This window comes from Vigna umbellata, chromosome 2 (genome assembly GCF_029865625.1).
Source record: "Vigna umbellata cultivar VRB3 chromosome 2, Vumbellata_1.0, whole genome shotgun sequence".
NCBI lineage: Eukaryota > Viridiplantae > Streptophyta > Magnoliopsida > Fabales > Fabaceae > Vigna > Vigna umbellata.
Window position 1 is genome coordinate 2,965,250 of NC_142166.1, and position 18,592 is coordinate 2,983,841.

The 18,592-nt window shown below is 32.3% G+C and overlaps 3 protein-coding genes and 1 non-coding gene across 4 annotated transcripts; 3 read left to right on the forward strand and 1 right to left on the reverse strand.

Annotated features, from left to right (window-relative positions):
• The first annotated feature begins 2,902 nt into the window (after window positions 1-2,902).
• Window positions 2,903-7,849, forward strand: LOC124836797 (dihydrolipoyl dehydrogenase 1, chloroplastic-like). Its single transcript, XM_047312004.2, has 15 exons — window positions 2,903-3,319; window positions 3,782-3,928; window positions 4,031-4,165; window positions 4,327-4,435; window positions 4,845-4,969; window positions 5,162-5,287; window positions 5,364-5,444; window positions 5,674-5,736; window positions 5,829-5,903; window positions 5,990-6,068; window positions 6,142-6,242; window positions 6,446-6,559; window positions 7,178-7,291; window positions 7,477-7,548; window positions 7,654-7,849. Exons 1-15 carry the CDS (start codon window positions 3,020-3,022, stop codon window positions 7,699-7,701), a joined length of 1,689 nt encoding a protein of 562 aa, XP_047167960.1. The 5' UTR covers window positions 2,903-3,019; the 3' UTR covers window positions 7,702-7,849.
• A 1,537-nt stretch (window positions 7,850-9,386) lies between these two features.
• LOC124836803 (large ribosomal subunit protein eL29z-like) lies at window positions 9,387-10,160 on the reverse strand. The gene is made up of 3 exons (XM_047312023.2): window positions 10,040-10,160; window positions 9,829-9,932; window positions 9,387-9,693 (listed from the first exon to the last, which is right to left on the reverse strand). Exons 2-3 carry the CDS (start codon window positions 9,928-9,930, stop codon window positions 9,610-9,612), a joined length of 186 nt encoding a protein of 61 aa, XP_047167979.1. The 5' UTR covers window positions 9,931-9,932; window positions 10,040-10,160; the 3' UTR covers window positions 9,387-9,609.
• A 778-nt stretch (window positions 10,161-10,938) lies between these two features.
• LOC124836813 (small COPII coat GTPase SAR1A) lies at window positions 10,939-13,308 on the forward strand. Its single transcript, XM_047312035.2, has 3 exons — window positions 10,939-11,211; window positions 11,306-11,437; window positions 12,729-13,308. The coding sequence occupies exons 1-3, from the start codon at window positions 11,083-11,085 to the stop codon at window positions 13,047-13,049; spliced, it is 582 nt and encodes a 193-aa protein (XP_047167991.1). The 5' UTR covers window positions 10,939-11,082; the 3' UTR covers window positions 13,050-13,308.
• Window positions 12,196-12,317, forward strand: LOC124836983 (small nucleolar RNA snoR83). Its single transcript, XR_007028697.1, has one exon. It is a non-coding gene; the product is annotated as a small nucleolar RNA snoR83 (small nucleolar RNA).
• Window positions 13,309-18,592: the final 5,284 nt, after the last annotated feature.

Here is an 18,592-nt window from a genome sequence, read left to right on the forward strand (position 1 = left end):
AAACTCTATAATGTAAATCTTACTATAACACATCTCTTAAACATCAAATCACAAGTCATAACATTTTGGTATTATTTATATCGTTTTTTCTAGTCATAATTAATCTTTGTTATATTTTTTTTTCTAGTCATTAATGACTGTTTTTTTTAAGCTTATAGTCTATTTTATCATTTGTATCATTTAAAATTGAAATGCTTTCCCTTTCTTCACGTTATGTAAATAAAAATAGAAACATTATATTATTTAACAATATATTGCAAAGAAAAGTTTCTTTATCATAATATTAAGGTTGTTTAGAATTGAATTGATTCAAGAAAATCATGACTCACAAAAACCAACTTTTTTAATTGTTTGGATTTACTTTTTTTAATGGGTTAATTGTTTTTTTTTTGTTCTGTGTCAAGTTGGTTCAACATTTTAAAAAAGTTTCAATTTAGTCCAAACATGGTTAAAAAGTTTCAATTTAGTCCAAACCTGGAAAATGAATTTTTAACCATATTTGGACTAAATTGAAACTTTTTTTAAAGGTTAGACCAACTTGGCACACTGCACCCAAACCAGAGACAAAGAAAACAATTAAACAAATTGAATAATTTATTCAAATTTCAAATTGAGATAAGACAAAACTACATATTGCATACAATGTTGTTTATTTGTAATTAACTAATAACTAACAAGCTTAAATAAAAATGTTGTTTGTGACATTTATTGTTTTGTGACAAAGGTCAAGTGAGACAATTCACTATTGACATTTTGACTATTATGTTCTCGAGTATAAAAAGTTGCATTGACTATTAGTTATAACTTTTAATCCAATGGGAAACGTGTGATTTAACAATTGATATTTGAGCTAATGTTACAAATTTGAAATTTGATTTTAAGTAGAACAATTTGTCAATAGGAAATTATTGTGGGTTACATATTTTATTTTGTGGTCCATGCTAATTATGGTGAGTCACAATTAAAAAACTCACAATGTACTATAATAAACAATATGGTTTAGTTTAATTAAACAATAATGACTTTCTACTAAGTGTTGTCACGATGTAAACACTTTCTTAAAAAAGTTACATGTGTGTGATATGTAAAAAAGAACTTCATAAAGATAAACGTGAAATATATTTTCTTTCCCCTCCTAATATGATATAATTTGCCAATTATAATGAAATTATAAAATTTTTCCACACACTCATGGATTTACCTTGATTTGCATGTTGTGTAAAATTGGATAAATAACTCAATTATGTTGTGTTTCTTAGTAACTATATTTACACGAATAATGTTTTAATTAGTTATTTTTCTACTACAAAGAGTAGTTTTCCATTTAATCTTTCTTATAAGAGAAATGTTGCATCGCGTGTGTGTTTATCTACAGAATCTTCCCGTGTAGAAAAAGATAATTAAGTTTATTAATAAACTATGTCCTAATTATGTAAATAAATTGTTTTGTATGAGCTAATTTGTGTGCATTTATAAAAGAAAAATGTTAGCAGTAACCTACCTTTAACATCTATTATCTGTATTTGACAATAATTATAATGTGGTTTTTACTAATATTTTTTAATAATATTTTAGGTTTTTAGCCAAATGAAAAATGTAAAAACTTCTAACAAGTATTGTCAACATGTACAACTGACACAAGAGACCTAATCTACAAGACACTTAAAATCAATAAATTTAATTTTTTTATCGTATGTACGATCACATAAGAAATAAGGAGATGTTTAATATTTTAAAGATGTTCTCAGGTTATTTTTGTGTTTAATGCTACGTTGTATATTTTTCCTATTAATGGTAGTGATTGTGCCATCATGTAATTATTTGGCTTCTTAGTCAAATAATCCCATTGACGATAACGATGACCATGGTGAAAAGGATGGACCAGTGAGTTAGGTTGGAACTGAAAATAAACAAAACGAAACGAAGTGAAGATTGAATTAGAAATATATTTGGAGGATAATGTTCAAAACTCAACATACTAATAATAATTTTGACATTTTAAAGAGTTAGAAAAAAATAGAAATTAAGATTATGATAATTCTGTATATTATCAAGAGTGTTTCTAATATGATAAATTGAATCTTTAATTCATTTAGAAGTAAAACTTATTTAAATCTCATTATTGTCAAAGCTTTAATTTGTATAAATTTCTCAAGACCATTGATGAATAAGTTGAGCTAAACTGTGAGATATACCAAATACAAAAGATTAAATCAAATATAAAGAATTGTTTTTTTTTCATAAATTCAAACTTTGTATTTATGTTTTCTAATGGGTTGAACATGACTATAAATTTATGATTAGGTCGATAAAATACTATTTTAAAGAATTGTCTATAACAAATGTAAGATTTATACTCGCATAACCACATCTTAAGGTTATAAATTAACTTTTAATTTATAAATTTTAATTTTCCATCAAACTTATTCTACTATTCAGTTTTGTTATTATCTTATTATATATTGACATTTAATTATATTTTGCTCAGATATTTAGAAAAGAATATATAAACACCACAGTGTTGTAGTGTTGACTATTTTATTTATGTTGGACTTTTGCTTTGTTTTTTAAGATTTTGTTTATATTAAATGTTTGTTGTATACCCGACAAATTTGATTTTTGTTGAGCACTTTGGATTTTGTTGCCAAATTTACATTAAGTGGGACAATTTGGTTTATTTATTTTTTATTATTGCGGATAAAGTTTTATGTTTATTATTCAAATAATTTACATTTTTTAACAACAACTTTATATCTATTTTTTTAGAATAAATTTACGTATTTTATAAACGACCATACTATTTTTATAAAACATATTTTGAGCTCCAAAAGAAAAACCATAAAAAAAATTATGGTTATTGAGGTTGGAAGTTGAAAGTTGAAAGTTGAAAGACATTATAAATCAGTGAAGACAAAGAAAGAGAGAAGAAGGTGGGTTATCCCTCTTCACTCCCAATCCAACCAGCAAATTTTCACTCACAGATAAGCACTTATTTTCACGATTTCTGATTTCCTTCAAAATGCAATCATCCATTTCTCTCTCTTCTTCGTACGCTTCCACCGTCTCGGGGCCACGTCACTCTTTTTCTCTTTCCGGTGGCAGCCTCGTCCCTTCGACTCTCCGCTTCTGTGGTCTCCGCCGCCAGGCATTCACTTCCAGTTCCCTCAATCACCACTGCCGCCGGCGTCTGCAGCACTCCGCCGCAGTGACCGCCGCGCTTTCGAACAACGGTACCGGTCCCACATTGTTCGACTACGACTTGCTCATAATTGGCGCCGGCGTCGGTGGACACGGCGCCGCGCTTCACGCCGTTGAGAAGGTACGCTCAGTGCTTCTGCTTCAGACATCTGGATCGCTGAAAACCTTACTTTAGAGCGCGCGCTCTGTCGAGTTGGAAAATTCAGCTGAATTTTGTAATGAATTAGAGGAGTTAGTTTAATTGAGGCTGAAATGAAAGTTCTCTTCACTCTTTTTATGTTTAGATTTCAGTTTTGTGCCAACTTTAAAGTTTTACTTTGTTACTCAAAGTGTATCTGTTTCAGTTTATTTATTAACTTGTTTAGACGCGAGAAATGTTGCACCAAATAAGTATTTGGCGCGTAACCTAGATTAACAGCAAACAGCTAAGCTTTAAAACTTAGAGGACTAAGCTGAAACAGAAAAAAAAAAAAAAAGACGAGAGACAAAAAAGTATTTTAGCCGTTAATTAATTAATACATTGCGTATTGGTAAAGTATTATGTTATTTGAAGAAGTTATGAAGCGAGGAAGTGGTTTTGCAGGGCCTTAAAACGGCCATTGTTGAGGGAGATGTGGTTGGAGGGACGTGTGTGAATAGGGGCTGTGTTCCTTCTAAGGCACTTTTGGCTGTGAGCGGTCGTATGCGAGAGCTACGGGATGATCATCACTTGAAGTCGCTGGGTTTGCAGGTAAAAGTATTGTGTTGGAATTGAAATGTGTTTAGGATTTTAGAATATAGTGTGCATTGCGGCAGAGATATTGGTTGTATTATGATTAATTTGCTATTTTAGGTTTCTGGTGCTGGGTATGACAGACAAGCAGTAGCTGACCATGCTAATAATCTCGCTTCGAAAATCCGTGGCAACTTGACCAACTCTTTAAAAGCTCTTGGAGTGGATATTCTCACTGGTTTTGGAACCATTTTGGTAAGTGACATGTGCTCCGTGGTGTGAAAGATAAATACTATTGTGATTGCGTTTGGAAATTGAATTATTTGTTTATCAGGCAAGGCTTGAATTTTGACCACAAAAATGCAAATGTCAATTTTAAAATATTTGTCTGCTGCCTTGTCTGTGAATCCATGCAGGGTCCTCAAAAGGTGAAAGTTGGCTCTTCCAACAAAGTGGTAACTGCAAAAGACATCATTATTGCTACTGGGTCGGTTCCTTTTGTTCCTAAGGGCATTGAAGTTGATGGTACGCCGTACACTACATGTTTTATCTTTTCTCTTCATGACGTTATTACTTTATGCTAGCATCTCTAGTTTTACTTAGTGAAAGGATTTGATTATAGGCATATCTTCTTGCTACCAGAAACTAGGATGTACAATAGCATCTATGATAAGAATCATATCATGCCACTAGTGGCATAACGAGTAGAGTGCTATCAGTTATAAACGCAGTTAGCACCCATTGGAAAAAAAGAAGCGATCAATTTGGCATTAGAGAGATTTGATGGATAAGATATTAGTAAAATGTGTATAAGGCGATGAATATCTATATTCTGTTCTATTTGGAGACTGTTCCTCATGTTTACTGTTTTTATTATTTCTGTCATAACTTTTATTTAATTTCAAGTGAAACCTCACCAAGTATATACATTCAGGGAAGACTGTGATTACCAGTGACCATGCACTCAAACTGGAGACTGTTCCAGATTGGGTTGCAATTGTAGGAAGTGGCTATATCGGTCTTGAATTCAGTGATGTTTATACAGCTCTTGGAAGTGAGGTATTACTTCTCCAGTACTTATTTTTTTCTCCTTTCACCGTTGTATTTTTTTCATTAGAAGAACCTGCGATAGTTTGCCCTTTTTTAAGCATGTTTGAAAGTTTTTTATATTATTTCATTGTTCGTAATAGATAGAAACCTAATTAGTGCATGAGTGATATAGTTGCTAATAGTAATAATAATATACTGCAGGTTACTTTTATTGAAGCTTTAGACCAGCTCATGCCAGGATTTGATCCTGAAATTAGCAAGTTGGCTCAACGGGTTCTCATAAATCCCCGGAATATTGACTATCATACTGGAGTTTTTGCATCAAAGGTAATTACATGTGGTGATTTCTGGTATAATATTTTGTTGGGTAGCTCTGAACTCAGTCATCTTCTCCTCTACATAGATCACTCCTGCAAGAGATGGAAAACCTGTCACGATTGAGCTCATTGATGCAAAGACCAAGGAACAAAAGGACACTTTAGAGGTACCCTAATGTTTTTCCTTAATGCTTTCAATTAGTCAGTTAACTCTTAACACTTTAGAGGCAACTTTCTGGAAATTCTCAATTATAAATGACATTTCAAATATCTAGCAATCCATCCATCTTTGTCTGCCCATCCATATATGCACACCCACCCACCCACCCACCCATGCCTTTACATTCATATTTAGTTACTAACTTCTTAAAAGCTGATACTTCTGATTTGCTTTAGGTGGACGCTGCGCTAATAGCAACTGGAAGGGCTCCTTTCACACAAGGTCTTGGATTGGAGAATGTAATTTCTAACTGAAATGCCTTTATGATAAAATGTTTTCCTCAAAGGAAGTGATTGGGTATTTGGTTATTTTTCTTTACTTCTTCCTGCAGATAGATGTTGTAACTCAGCGTGGTTTTGTTCCTGTGGATGAGCGCATGCGAGTACTTGATGCAAATGGAAACCTGGTTTGTTTCAAAAGTTTCATGTACACATTATTTTTTCATCTTGATCTGACACATTGTTACTGATTTAGGGTGTGATGGAATGATAGGTTCCTCATTTGTATTGTATTGGTGATGCAAATGGCAAGATGATGCTTGCTCATGCTGCCAGTGCGCAAGGAATTTCAGGTAAGAAACAAGTAATTTTGCTTGTAATATTTGAGTCATTTGCTTCCTTTACCTAATAAAAGGTTGTTGACAGTGGTTGAACAAGTCACTGGAAGAGATCATGTGCTCAATCATTTAAGCATACCAGCTGCTTGTTTTACTCATCCTGAAATCAGCATGGTTGGATTGACCGAGGTGTATAATATTTTCTTTTTGTTTATGTTTCGACTTCCACCTGCTCCTTTTTTCATTCTTTTATATGCATGGCTATCTGTCTTCTCCTCTGTTATTCTGCTCTGTTACTCCCTTTCCCATTCCATTATTTTACATCTAAAATTCTTCTTGTTGGCCTTCACTCTGATGAACTCATGTATTATGGTTAAACACATTATATGCAGCCTCAAGCAAGGGAGAAAGGAGAAAAGGATGGTTTTCAAGTAAGCGTTGCCAAAACAAGTTTTAAAGCTAACACAAAGGCCTTAGCTGAAAATGAAGGGGAGGGTCTTGCAAAGGTTATATTTCTGTTTCTTTTCCCTTGATTCTCTTATTCTACAAAAGCTTATTTGGGTTGGATTGTAAAGGAAATGATGTTAAAACATCTATTTTTTAAATTCTGTTTAGTGCAATGATTTTTTAATTGTGATCATAATAGGGTTATTTTTGGAAATTTATTCGATTCCCCTTGCTAAAATTGATTTTGTTATCTCGATCTTGTAACCATTTTACAACCTTGAAAAAAGTGAGAATGGATTTTGTCAAACTACCCAAATACGATTGTGGACTCTCCCAAATAAAAACAAACTGTGGGTCTTAGCTCAGTTGATTTTTAAGATCGGGATGTTGTTACTGGGACTGACGGATTTTATCATCATACCTCCACCCCCTACCCCGCCATATCCTGATAGAGTTCTCTTGGTCACCAAAAAATAATCTGAAAAAATTGGACCTAGCAGTTAGAGGCTAACTGAGTTATCTACAAAAGATTATTATTTTGGTGATATCGGTGCTATTTGATTTAGAGCAGGGAGTCCTGGCTTACTTCTTAAGCTCATTATTGCCCTTTTTCTCTAGGAACGTTGTTGTTCTCTATCAGCTTCTTTGTTTACTATTTTTACGCTGTTTTCCTGCAGTTGATATACAGGCCTGACACTGGAGAGATACTGGGAGTTCATATTTTTGGGTTGCATGCTGCTGATCTCATCCACGAGGCGTCCAATGCAATAGCGTTAGGAACACGTATTCAGGTAAATTTTCCCTTCCAAAGCTGTCAAATGTGAAAGCCTGGGATTTGGTTATTAATGATCGCCTCTGCTACACTGAGAAATAAATAAGGTTCTTCGTGCCGTGTTTTTAAATTTACCTGTTAATAGCCTCAAGGATCTTTTTATCTTTTATGGTTATCTGTATGGTAACTCCCACATCAATGCAGGATATAAAATTTGCCGTTCATGCTCATCCGACTTTGTCTGAGGTGCTTGATGAGCTGTTTAAATCAGCAAAGGTGAGTTAATCCATAATTTATTTGTACACTTGCACGTTCATACACAAATAGTTAGTTATGCCTGGTTCTTTAATACGTGCTCTCCTCTTCAATTACTAAAATCAGGTTAAAGCACAAGCTTCTGCACCAGTAAAGGAAGCAGTTGCAGTTTAATCTACCCTGAGTATCCGCTTTACGAATGAGTTCCATGTACAATGGAGTTTCAATGCATTTCACATCTTCTGGCGGAATACTTCAACTCATTCAGGATCCAATAGAAGAAGGAAACACCGTTAAAAGGAGGCTCGGAATGGATGAGTGCCGCATATATTATTTTGTTGGCATATTGTTAGTGTCCAACAAAGATTATATTCCTTTCTCACTTCAAATACTGGTTTTCTCCAAGTTGCAGCCTAGATGCCGTCATGTTCTGTGTGTAGCAGTTGCCTATTTTTCATGTTCCGAGGCCTTTGCGAGTACCCTATTTTTCATTGTTTCAGTTTTGAGCACGAACATAAACCGTCAATTTTTCACGTTATGAAGTGACGATATAACGCAGTCCACCCTATAAAGCAATTTTGGTCTACATTTAGAATTTTCTGCCTCCATTCTGTAATTGGTATCGATCTTTGCTGGACATGATATGCCGAGATGATGGTGTCAAGCACCACGTGATGATGTTATGATCAAAATGTTTATGCCGTTATGAATCATCTAAAATATGGTTCTCCACCTGTTCATGCACTAATTATAATTTTAATTACTAATTAATATTTCTAAATATATTTTTAATACCAACTCACTTTAAACTAATATTCTTAAAATCTAAAACACTTGAACTTTATAAGTACATTATAGCTTTGTTTTCAATAATTCGTAGTTTTCAATACTGGTCTACTGTTCAAATGAGAAGCTTAGAAGACACATTTGTCGAGTCGTCAACTTCAAACATCAACTGACGATGGGCTTAGAAGTAAAGCCATGGTTGAACAAAATGAAGTTGTTTTACAGACAATCACTGCTTCTGAGTTATATGCAAAATCCAGTTTCTTTACTTTCATACAAAACTTCCTCAAGTACAGTTTACTCTGCGCTTGGAATTTAGGAGGTCGCAACTTTGGTTTATGCATCTTTAGATTTCTAGATTTCTCCACAAATTAACTTGTAGACAATTTAAAAAGAATTTCATTCTTGATTTTTTTTCTTCTTATAGAGAAGGTTTCACTAAACAAACTTTATGTTCCTTCTCACAACTCATGTAGCAAGATCAGAGGTATCACGAAAACTCCTACCTGTAACGAGCTATGGAAAGTGATCTGTCTAATATTACATTCACCAAACTATATATACAATAAAACTCCTACTTGTAGCCCTATACATTCATACACTCCAGTCAGCATAATTGTGAACACACTTCTTTAGTCTATGATGAGCATATCACAAATAGCGATTAAAAAATTACAAAAGGACCTGGGTATAATTTTGGAGCAATCATTTTTCTCCATCAGAACCCTCTCCGGGCAATGACTAAAAGACACAAAGACCTTAACATTCATTCCATTGATAAAAAAAATTCAAATAATCCACGTTCAACACCAATTCACCAACTCATCTTGTTTCTCGGTTTATGCATCGTAAAGTGTAAAACTTCTTTTCAACTTGGACCAAAATGGTTTCCAAACACATCCTAAAATCAGCCAGCCATGTCTGCAAAACCCTTTCGATTTTTTTCTCTTCCCAATTGAAACTACATCCAAAAGCAAGGCGACGTAGTGCTAAGCTAACCATTAAAAACAAAACCCATCTCCCTTTCCTTTCCGCAATTAAGATAACAAAAATTCAATTCTCACCCACAGCAATGATTAAAAAGATAACATTCATTCCATTTGATAAAAAAAATAAAAATCAAGGGTCTTCTTCAACAGAAACCAGGAAAACAAAATTAGAAGAGTACTGCATTCTCTGAACAAAGTAATTATACTACTGAAAATTGATTCCAAACAATTCCGAACAAAGTTTACCGTTTAAAGAAAAAAAAACAGTTTAAAAACCCTAAAGATTCCGTTAGAAAGTGCTTCCACTTTACTCTTCCTCGGAAGCAGTTTCACCATCCTTCTTGTTGTGCTTCCTAGCGTACCTCTGATTCCTCAGAAACTTGGGGTCCATCTGCACCAATTGCCAACAATAAAAATGAATACAATTAGAAAAGAAAACACACACACAATTTAAATACCCAAAAAACATACATATTCACATAATAGAAGATAACCTACAAATTTTAAAAAAAAATGAAAAATTTACCCCTTTGGTGGAAGTGTGGCGATGCCTCTTGGGCTTCTTGATGCCATTTTTGTGGGCCTTGTAGGACTGGTTATGAGCTGTGTGATTCTTAGACTTCGCCATCTCTACAATCATCAGAAAAAGCAGAATCAGATATGAAAAGCGGCAGAACAAATTGCGAAACGCAGAATTAGAAGAACATTGTGACGGAAAATCGAATGAACGTACGAACCGAAGAGAAAGTGCTTGCACAATGAGCCGGCTAGGGTTGTTGGAAGATGACTTTGTTTATTTATATATCGAGACGAAACCTTTTAGCGTTTTTCTCATTAAATGACGATAATGCCCTGGCCATAAACGCAACATCCACAAAATAGTCCAAACATAAATTATAAATGTGAAAATGTGTGATTTGATTTTAGAAAGATTAAACTACTCTAAGTCCAATTAATTACAAAATAATTTTGATTTTATTAAATATATGTTTAATCTATTATTATTATAAAATATTTTTTATCACAACTATAAATACATTTCATTTTCTTTAGTGCATCTTTTTGTTTTAGAATAATACAGTCCACAGTTTCACTCTTGAGTGCTTATTCGTGGGTTCATATAGGTGTAGTTGGTGGAATCAATTTATAATTTTCTATTTTCTAATGTTGTTTATTAGGTTTAATCATGTAAATGGCTAATTAATCAAGTTTAAATAAATAAAACAGAATAGCTTGAATTGTTTTTAAGATTAAATCAAATTTAGATTAATTTGAAGGATCACTCTATCACGGGTAATTACTAAAACAATAATTAAAAATATTTTTTTTTTCTAAAAACAATTATTATTTCAATAATTTTTATCACAAATTATTAAAATAATATAATTTAAAAAGTCAATAAACAAATTACCTAATACACTGAAAAAAAATGTTATTGGTACAAAGCAGAGAAAGAGACTTTGAATGAAAAATCACAATTACTGATCTCTATTAAGGACTGCCAGCCACCACCCACCAACCTTCTTTCAATCACTTGTGAGAAAATCAAACCAAAAAAGGTTAAAAAATTTAAAAATAATATTAACAAGAGAAAAAAAAAAAATCAGAGCTGTATCAGTGTATATGTATTGCATTGCATTCCCACCACATGCGCAGACACGTGATCTAGGATCTCTCTTTCTCTGGGGATCTGCTTCCGTCTCTTTTCAATTCCCATTCTTCATTTTCGTTCCTCCGATCTGCGACCGTTCTCTCTTACCCCAACACAACACCACAAATCATGTTTCTCTTCGACTGGTTCTATGGCATTCTCGCTTCCCTTGGTCTATGGCAGAAAGAAGCCAAGATTCTCTTCCTCGGTCTCGATAATGCCGGCAAGACCACTCTCCTTCACATGCTCAAAGACGAGGTTACCTTCCTCTCTTCTTTTCACCCTCTTCACATTTTTTTTCTTCCCAATCGTTCAAAAATTATCTTTTTATAATTTTGATACTTGGTTGCAGAGATTAGTTCAGCATCAGCCGACCCAGCACCCCACTTCGGAGGAATTGAGCATTGGGAAGATCAAGTTTAAGGCTTTCGATTTGGGGGGTCATCAAGTTGCTCGCAGGGTCTGGAAAGACTATTATGCCAAGGTTATTTATTTATTTATTTTTTTGTTAAATTTGTTTTAACCTCTTGATCTTTATGCTGGTCATCGAATTTTTTATGTTTCTTTGGTGGTTATGGGCTATGGGTTGTGTGATTTTGGAGTTTCTGAAAGTGGGGTTTGTCTAATATGAGGCACTCCCAGTTGCATGGGACGGAACATGTAGCCGATGATAGGTTTTTGGGCTTTGTAATGGTTTATTGCTTCTTTTTGTTTACCTGATTGCGGTTGTGATGCAACCAACAATTTCATAACCTGGTTATTGTATTTTTAGTTCCTTTAGGAACTTAACTTTGACTCTGTTTGGATAAACTTCTTCATAAACATAAACATGCCTATAGGAGAAGGAATTAAAGAAATATGAAATAAGTTTCTTTCATGTATAGGCTAAAATCAGATTTATGGCCAAGCTCCTTCTTAATCATTTTTTTGGGTTTATTCAGTCGATATGGCATTTCTACAATAATGTTTCATTTGGCTGGTTATGACTTCTTCACTGACCTTAAAAACCCAGCATCTTTACTTCCATGCTGGCTTGTTCATTATGGAGTGCTAGATTTTCTGATGGGTGTTTTGTGCTGTGGTTTTTGTTGATGAATTGTTGCTGCTTCCGTAAAACTTTTGCTCTCAACATTTATAGTTTGGGTTCTGGCTTGTGCAACATTTTTTCTGTTTAATAATCTAGTATGACTCAACTGTCTGCTTGAATTTTCACCTTGTGGATCCACCATACATGCCTTCATAATCCCAGATGAGGCTCTTTGTATTTATCTGATTCATGGGAGGCAAATATTGACTGTGGAAATTTCGCTGATAGCACCTCTCAATCTTTTTGGAGGTGTTTACTAGTTGATTTCCTAACATATCCTGTTTTTTCCTCGTGAATGAGAAAGAAGTAACGTACACAAGAGTGGAGGAACAAATAAAAGAAGCTTAGGTTTGTGGACTGGGATGATTATCAGTCTTCCTAATAAACTGAATTATCCTTTTAAGCATTGGAAGAAAATCAGGATTCAAGCCACAATCATAAATTTATGCATTCTTTCACTTTGAGGGAGGAGATGTATCTTGAAACTAAAATATGAACTTCGTTTGGTCTGTGTTGTTCATTATCTGGATTCATAACCTTTTCTATTCACCAATTCTGCTAAATGTTTGATGATTTCTTTAGCGTCAACAAGTTCTTCACATGTTTTTACCGAAGCTGCAATGACTATGATGATGAAGATGATATTGTTCTTGGATACTTCAGAATTCTCACATTGCTGTTTTTCCAGGTGGATGCTGTTGTATACCTGGTCGACGCCTATGACAAAGAGAGGTTTGCAGAATCTAAGAAGGAGCTTGATGCTTTGCTTTCAGATGAAGGCTTGGCAGGTGTTCCTTTTCTTGTGCTTGGCAACAAGATTGACATCCCTTATGCAGCATCAGAAGACGAGCTCCGGTATCATCTAGGCCTGACCAATTTCACCACTGGCAAAGGAAAGATCAACCTCACAGACTCCAACCTTCGACCCCTCGAAGTGTTCATGTGCAGCATTGTGCGCAAGATGGGGTATGGTGAAGGCTTCCAGTGGCTTTCCCAGTACATCAAGTAGAGTCTTTGTTCATCTGTAGTTCCCCTTTCTCTTGTCAACCAGCACTGTCTGCAGTTACATCAGAAGATCTTTTGACTTTGCTTTTGCTTTTGATGATTTTTGATTGGATTATTTGATACAACTGCAGTGATATTACATGATAAAATTTGTATCTTGAAAGAATTTTTTGGGGAATGTTCTCCTTTAAAATACTCGATTCTGTTGTAGGATGGTATGACTTGGCAGGAACTATTAATAAATCTGGAAGAATCTTAGTCCATTTCCTTCCTTGTTACATATGAATGGTGGCTGAGTTTTCTTATTTGTACCTTACCTGGTTATGATTTTGCAAATGAGAATAGAGAGGAATGTGCTATTGAAATAAAATTATTATAACACACTGTCATTGTATTGTGACTCTCTTTTTGTCAATGAGTACGTTTATGAAAACAATGTTGGGTTGTGACTAGTTTAAGATCATATGGGAATAACCATTGAAGGAAATCAAGGTTTTTTCAATGTCATCTTTTTCATTCATAAGGTTTCTCTTTTTCATTCATTGAAGGGAAGAACCTTAGTTTCTTTGTGTCTCATCCATAATAACTTAACGGGTGGCAAAAGAATAAAATAAAAATAAAAACTTGAAGAACTTTTAATTTAAAACTCCACTAAATTTAGCATTGATTCTTTGTGCTCTAAGTGTTTTTTTGGGTAATTTTCTTCCCCTTATAAAATTCCAATTGTTCTTCTTTTGTCTTTCTATAGAATGATAGTATTTTTTTTCCTCTTTGAACTTGTTTTCGTATGTAGAATCAATTATATCATGTAAAGATCTCCAAATGTCATTATCTTCTCGCATTCATTCTTGCAAACTCTTACAGCTGATAATTATGCAAACATTTTTCTTAGATACTTTAAAGTTAGTCAAATACGTTAAATGACAATTAATGATATAATAATAATATTATTAATTTATCTTGTGTACTATGTTATTTATATCATTATTGTGAATCCTTATTTAGTAGATATGATTAATTACTTTGACTAAATTTTAAGTCCTAATAATATTTGAGATATTTTCTTTAGTTAATTATCTTTAACTATTATTTATTCGTTCTTGTTAATATGATGTCGTCAAGTCTATCTACATGTTGATTGAGGTGATTGAGATGTAATTGAAACCATATAATACAAGCATTAGATTGAAATGTAATTAAAAACATATAATACAAATATTAGATTAAGATATAATTGAAAATATATAATACAAATTCTTATAAATGTGTCATTATTACTTACAGAGAAAATGTTAAAATTTGCACAGATTCTCTAAAATTATAGGAGTGTTATTATATTTGCTAATAGATGTTCAACAATGTTAAATACATAAGTTAATTGAACACTATAAATCATTGAAATACTTTAATTCCATCAATGACAACCCTTTTGGAGCAACTAAAAAAATACTAAAATTTTTAAAAGAAAAAAAAATATTTACAATTTATAAGTTTCATTGCATAAATGATGATGACACATAATTTTAGAGATGTAGAACATTTGTAATTTTATCAGGATGAAAAATATATTTATTCCTTTTCTTTTGAATTTTAATGTTTTTATTTTTTGTTTTAATTCGATCTTTTAATCCCTTATAGCTTAAGAATGAAGTAAAAAAAAATTAAGACTAAGATTCGTTAAAATTTTGGATCAATTGTCATTATATTGTGATCTAAACGTAAGTCTAATGCCATTAAACTAATGAAATAAAAAGATCATTGAGTTTTACATAATGAATTTGATTATGCAAATGTAGGAGTATTAAGAAAAAGAAGATAAATAGAAGGATAACTTTCATAATACTCAATGTTTCTAAATTAGAAAAAAAAACTGTTAAAAGAATTTTCACATAAATTCCAAAGGTGTAGAATTATTCATTGATTACCCTTGAAGATACCTTTTCTGGTCAATGTTTTTTTTAAGTTTTTTTACAGCACATATATTTTTTGTCTTGTTGCACAATGAACAATTTTCCAAAAGTAACATGTTATATTTTTGTTTTGTCACCATCCATTGTTTTTGAGTGTGTTGTTTTGTTGTACACCTAAATAAATTATTATTATTATGACAACATTGTTTCCTAATTCCATGTCAAACCCAATGACGCGTATCAGCCAATCAAAATGCAACGTTTGGCACACTTCCTCAGCACTTGTTATGAATTATTCATTTGTTATGTTAAAAGTTTGAGAGATTTGAATAAAAGTACCTGATTCCTTACTAGGCAGGTTGTTTCATGACTATATAATTTTTTAAAATTAATTTGTAAAATTAAAAACTATATTATTGTGTTTATCATAGAAAATAATAAAATTATTATTATTGTTATAATTATAAAATTAAATATAAATAAATTTTACAACTTTACTAAGATAGTTTTTATTTATTTCGTAGATGATTTTTAATTAAAAATAATTAAATTAAAAAAAATAATTTAATCTAAAATAACAGTTAAAACTTAAAAGCAAAATCACTTCAAGAATAAAATTGATAAAATAATTATTAGGTTACAATTGAAAAATAAATATGAAAAACAAGTCTCTCTCTCTCTCTATATATATATATATATATATGGGGTTTGCTAACGCGCGTACGCCTGTTTTTCAGTTGGTACAATGTGTACCGGGTTTTAGTAGACAAAAATATCATTATATACCATGGATTCTAAGTTATAAGGTTAAGGGTATTTTAATAATTTTCATTCTCAAAACTAAAAAAAAAAGAAACCCCCAAACCCTTACTCACCTCTCTCATTCCTCTCAACCATTTCGCTTTCATCTTTCTCACTCCAATCTTTTCTCTGTCATCCTACTTAGCCCCAATTAAAAAAATCAGAAACACCCTACTGTAGCCCCAATTGAAAAAATCAGAAACACTTGTCATTAAACAATCACAAAAAAATGATTTTATAATGAATTTTGATCTTATAATTTTGTCTTATCTAATTTTATCCAATTTTCACAAGCATAAGGAATTGGTAATTGACCTGGAAAAAATCAGAAATACTTTGTTGTTAAACAATTTCTTACAAAAAATGATTTTATAATGAGTTTTTATTTATAATTTTTGTCTTATCTAATTTCACAAGCATAATGACATCCGAAAGAATTGGTAATTGGCCTGGAGGGTTTTTTTAGAGATGATGATTCAACATATGCAGATGATGAAATTAGAGAAATTAGTAAAGATGGTGAAATTGGAGAGATCTTGAATAAGTGTTTCTGATTTTTTCAATTGGAGCTACAACAGGGATGACAGAGAAAAGGTTGGAGTGAGAGAGATGAAAGAGAAAGGATTGAGAGGAATGAGAGATGTGAGTAAGGGTTTGGGGGTTTCTTTTTTTTTTTTAAGTTTTGAGAATGAAAATTATAAAATACCCTTAACCTTAAACATAGAATCCATGATATATAGGATATTTTTGTCTACTAAAACCGGTACACATTGCTAAATGTACCAACTGAAAAACAGGCGTACGCGCGTTAGAACCCCTATATATATATTTAATTTTACAATTATAACATATAAAATAAAAATTATACCTCACTCTACATATTATAACTTGAATTTATTTTTATAAAATTAAGAGAGAGACAATTTTTATTTTATTTTAATTGAACAGATTACTGTGGGCTTATACAGGGCTTTCCATGGTTTTTTAAAGTTAATTTATTTTGTTTGCTCAATGCAATAGGTTGAGTGTGTTCTTTTCTATTATTTTTATCATTAGAATTATTATAGTGAATCCCAATGACACCTATGAGTCAATCAAAATGGAATTTATGGTACATTATCAATACTTACTATTTTCAGTAACTTGATATGTTAAATAATTTATTTCATCGAAATATGTCAATCCATATAGGAGAGTTATTAGCTGAGGATTGATTTAAAAAAAAATGAAAGGAATAAAAAATTAAGAGAATACAACTATTTTTTTAGTTGATTACATATAAGAGTAAATGAAAAAGAATAACAAAAAATATATGTGTAAAGTGATATAAATGAAATGTTTTTTTTTAAATTGGCAGAAAATAAATCTTACCAGGACCCATATTCTTTTTCCTTATTTGTAAAGTCATAAACCTTTGTAGCATATGGAATTCAGAAAGTAATATGACAGATGTTTAATGTCTTTCATGTAAGACATTTATCTACTTGGAGTTTTCAGTTTTAGATGCATGTTCTTGTTCTTATACTTACAAGAAATCAAACGTTATATGTGGAGAGCATTGTTTTTCACCAATGACTGTTTACTCATACAAGCTAGTAAGCTAGCTACGTTGACTTTAGAAGATAGCAGAAAGCCTGCATTAATAAATGAATGGATTCTGTGACTAATGCTCAAAGAGCTTGTCTTGTGAACTTCGTTTTGTAGTGCACTTAATTAGGTGATTATAGGTATGCTATTTGCATCATGAGATATCATTGAAACTAATTATTTAACCATAATTAATAATTAAACGCATACATGCCAGGAACAACAGAAGCTAGAAAATTATCCTCATTGGAAATTTGGATCATAAATTCAAATAGAAAAATATATTGACAAGTAATGATGATAGCTCATACATTCAGCAACTTCCAAACTAGAGTGTTAATTTTCATATCTATCATGTTTTGCAGGATATCTGATAAGTGTGAAAAGGAGTTATTTTTATACTTATAAATGAGCTCAATCTTGTAATTATTCATGTTGTTCCTCATTGAAAAGCTGTAATAGGTAGTAGATTGTTATGTAAAATATTGTACAGGAAATGGTGTATTATTTAGACTCTGTCAGCCAATTTTCGCAAAGCGAAAGCCAAAATTCGCACTGTCAAAAGAAGAAAATTCGCATAGCGCACCAGTACCTGTGCGCTGAGCGAATAACATCAGTTAAAGTGCATCAGTTAAGAAAATTCGCATAGTGCACCAGTACATGTGCGCTGAGCAAATTAATGAATTTAAGTGGCTTTAAAAGACGTGACAGAGCAACAGAAACAGCTCTTCTGATAGAAGTTCCGGACAGAAGAAAGAAACGAAAAAATCTCAGGAACTTTCGGAGACTACTTCAAGGCATCAAGACACCATTGTTGCAAGGGATCGCTTCAAATGTGTACGTTTTAGATGACTAGGAGTAGTTAAATTTCTCTTTCGTTGGGATTGGATGTAATGAACTCACTGTGATGCAATTTTCCTGTTCAATATATCGTTGTTCGTTCATATGCTCTTTCTTGAATTTATTATCATTGTATGAAAATATAATGTTATTTGAATGTCTTTGATTACTGGAAAGTAACTTTGAACATGAACGAACATAGATAGAGCACTTAAGTGATTTGGGATAGACTCAATAACTTGATCATTCGTAACATCGGACTTAATGCAAATTGTATATTAAATTGACTAAGGGATTAGGACTAGTATGCCTTGATGTGAATGTTTGAATGAAGTAATGAAATATTGAACAGAGTTTTATATTCATATGATTCATGAAACCCAATTCCAACGAAGTTTCTTTTAAATAT

Bases quoted from the DNA above. Each gene is read 5' to 3' on its own strand.
- LOC124836803 (XM_047312023.2), bottom strand. From the start codon at position 9,930: ATGGCGAAGTCTAAGAATCACACAGCTCATAACCAGTCCTACAAGGCC. The intron at 9,694-9,828 runs GTAAATTTTTCA...CAATTGGTGCAG, and splicing joins GCCACACTTCCACCAAAGGG to ATGGACCCCAAGTTTCTGAG.
- LOC124836797 (XM_047312004.2), top strand. From the start codon at position 3,020: ATGCAATCATCCATTTCTCTCTCTTCTTCGTACGCTTCCACCGTCTCG. The intron at 4,166-4,326 runs GTAAGTGACATG...GAATCCATGCAG, and splicing joins CTGGTTTTGGAACCATTTTG to GGTCCTCAAAAGGTGAAAGT. The intron at 6,243-6,445 runs GTGTATAATATT...CATTATATGCAG, and splicing joins GCATGGTTGGATTGACCGAG to CCTCAAGCAAGGGAGAAAGG.
- LOC124836813 (XM_047312035.2), top strand. From the start codon at position 11,083: ATGTTTCTCTTCGACTGGTTCTATGGCATTCTCGCTTCCCTTGGTCTA. The intron at 11,212-11,305 runs GTTACCTTCCTC...ACTTGGTTGCAG, and splicing joins TTCACATGCTCAAAGACGAG to AGATTAGTTCAGCATCAGCC. The intron at 11,438-12,728 runs GTTATTTATTTA...CTGTTTTTCCAG, and splicing joins GGAAAGACTATTATGCCAAG to GTGGATGCTGTTGTATACCT.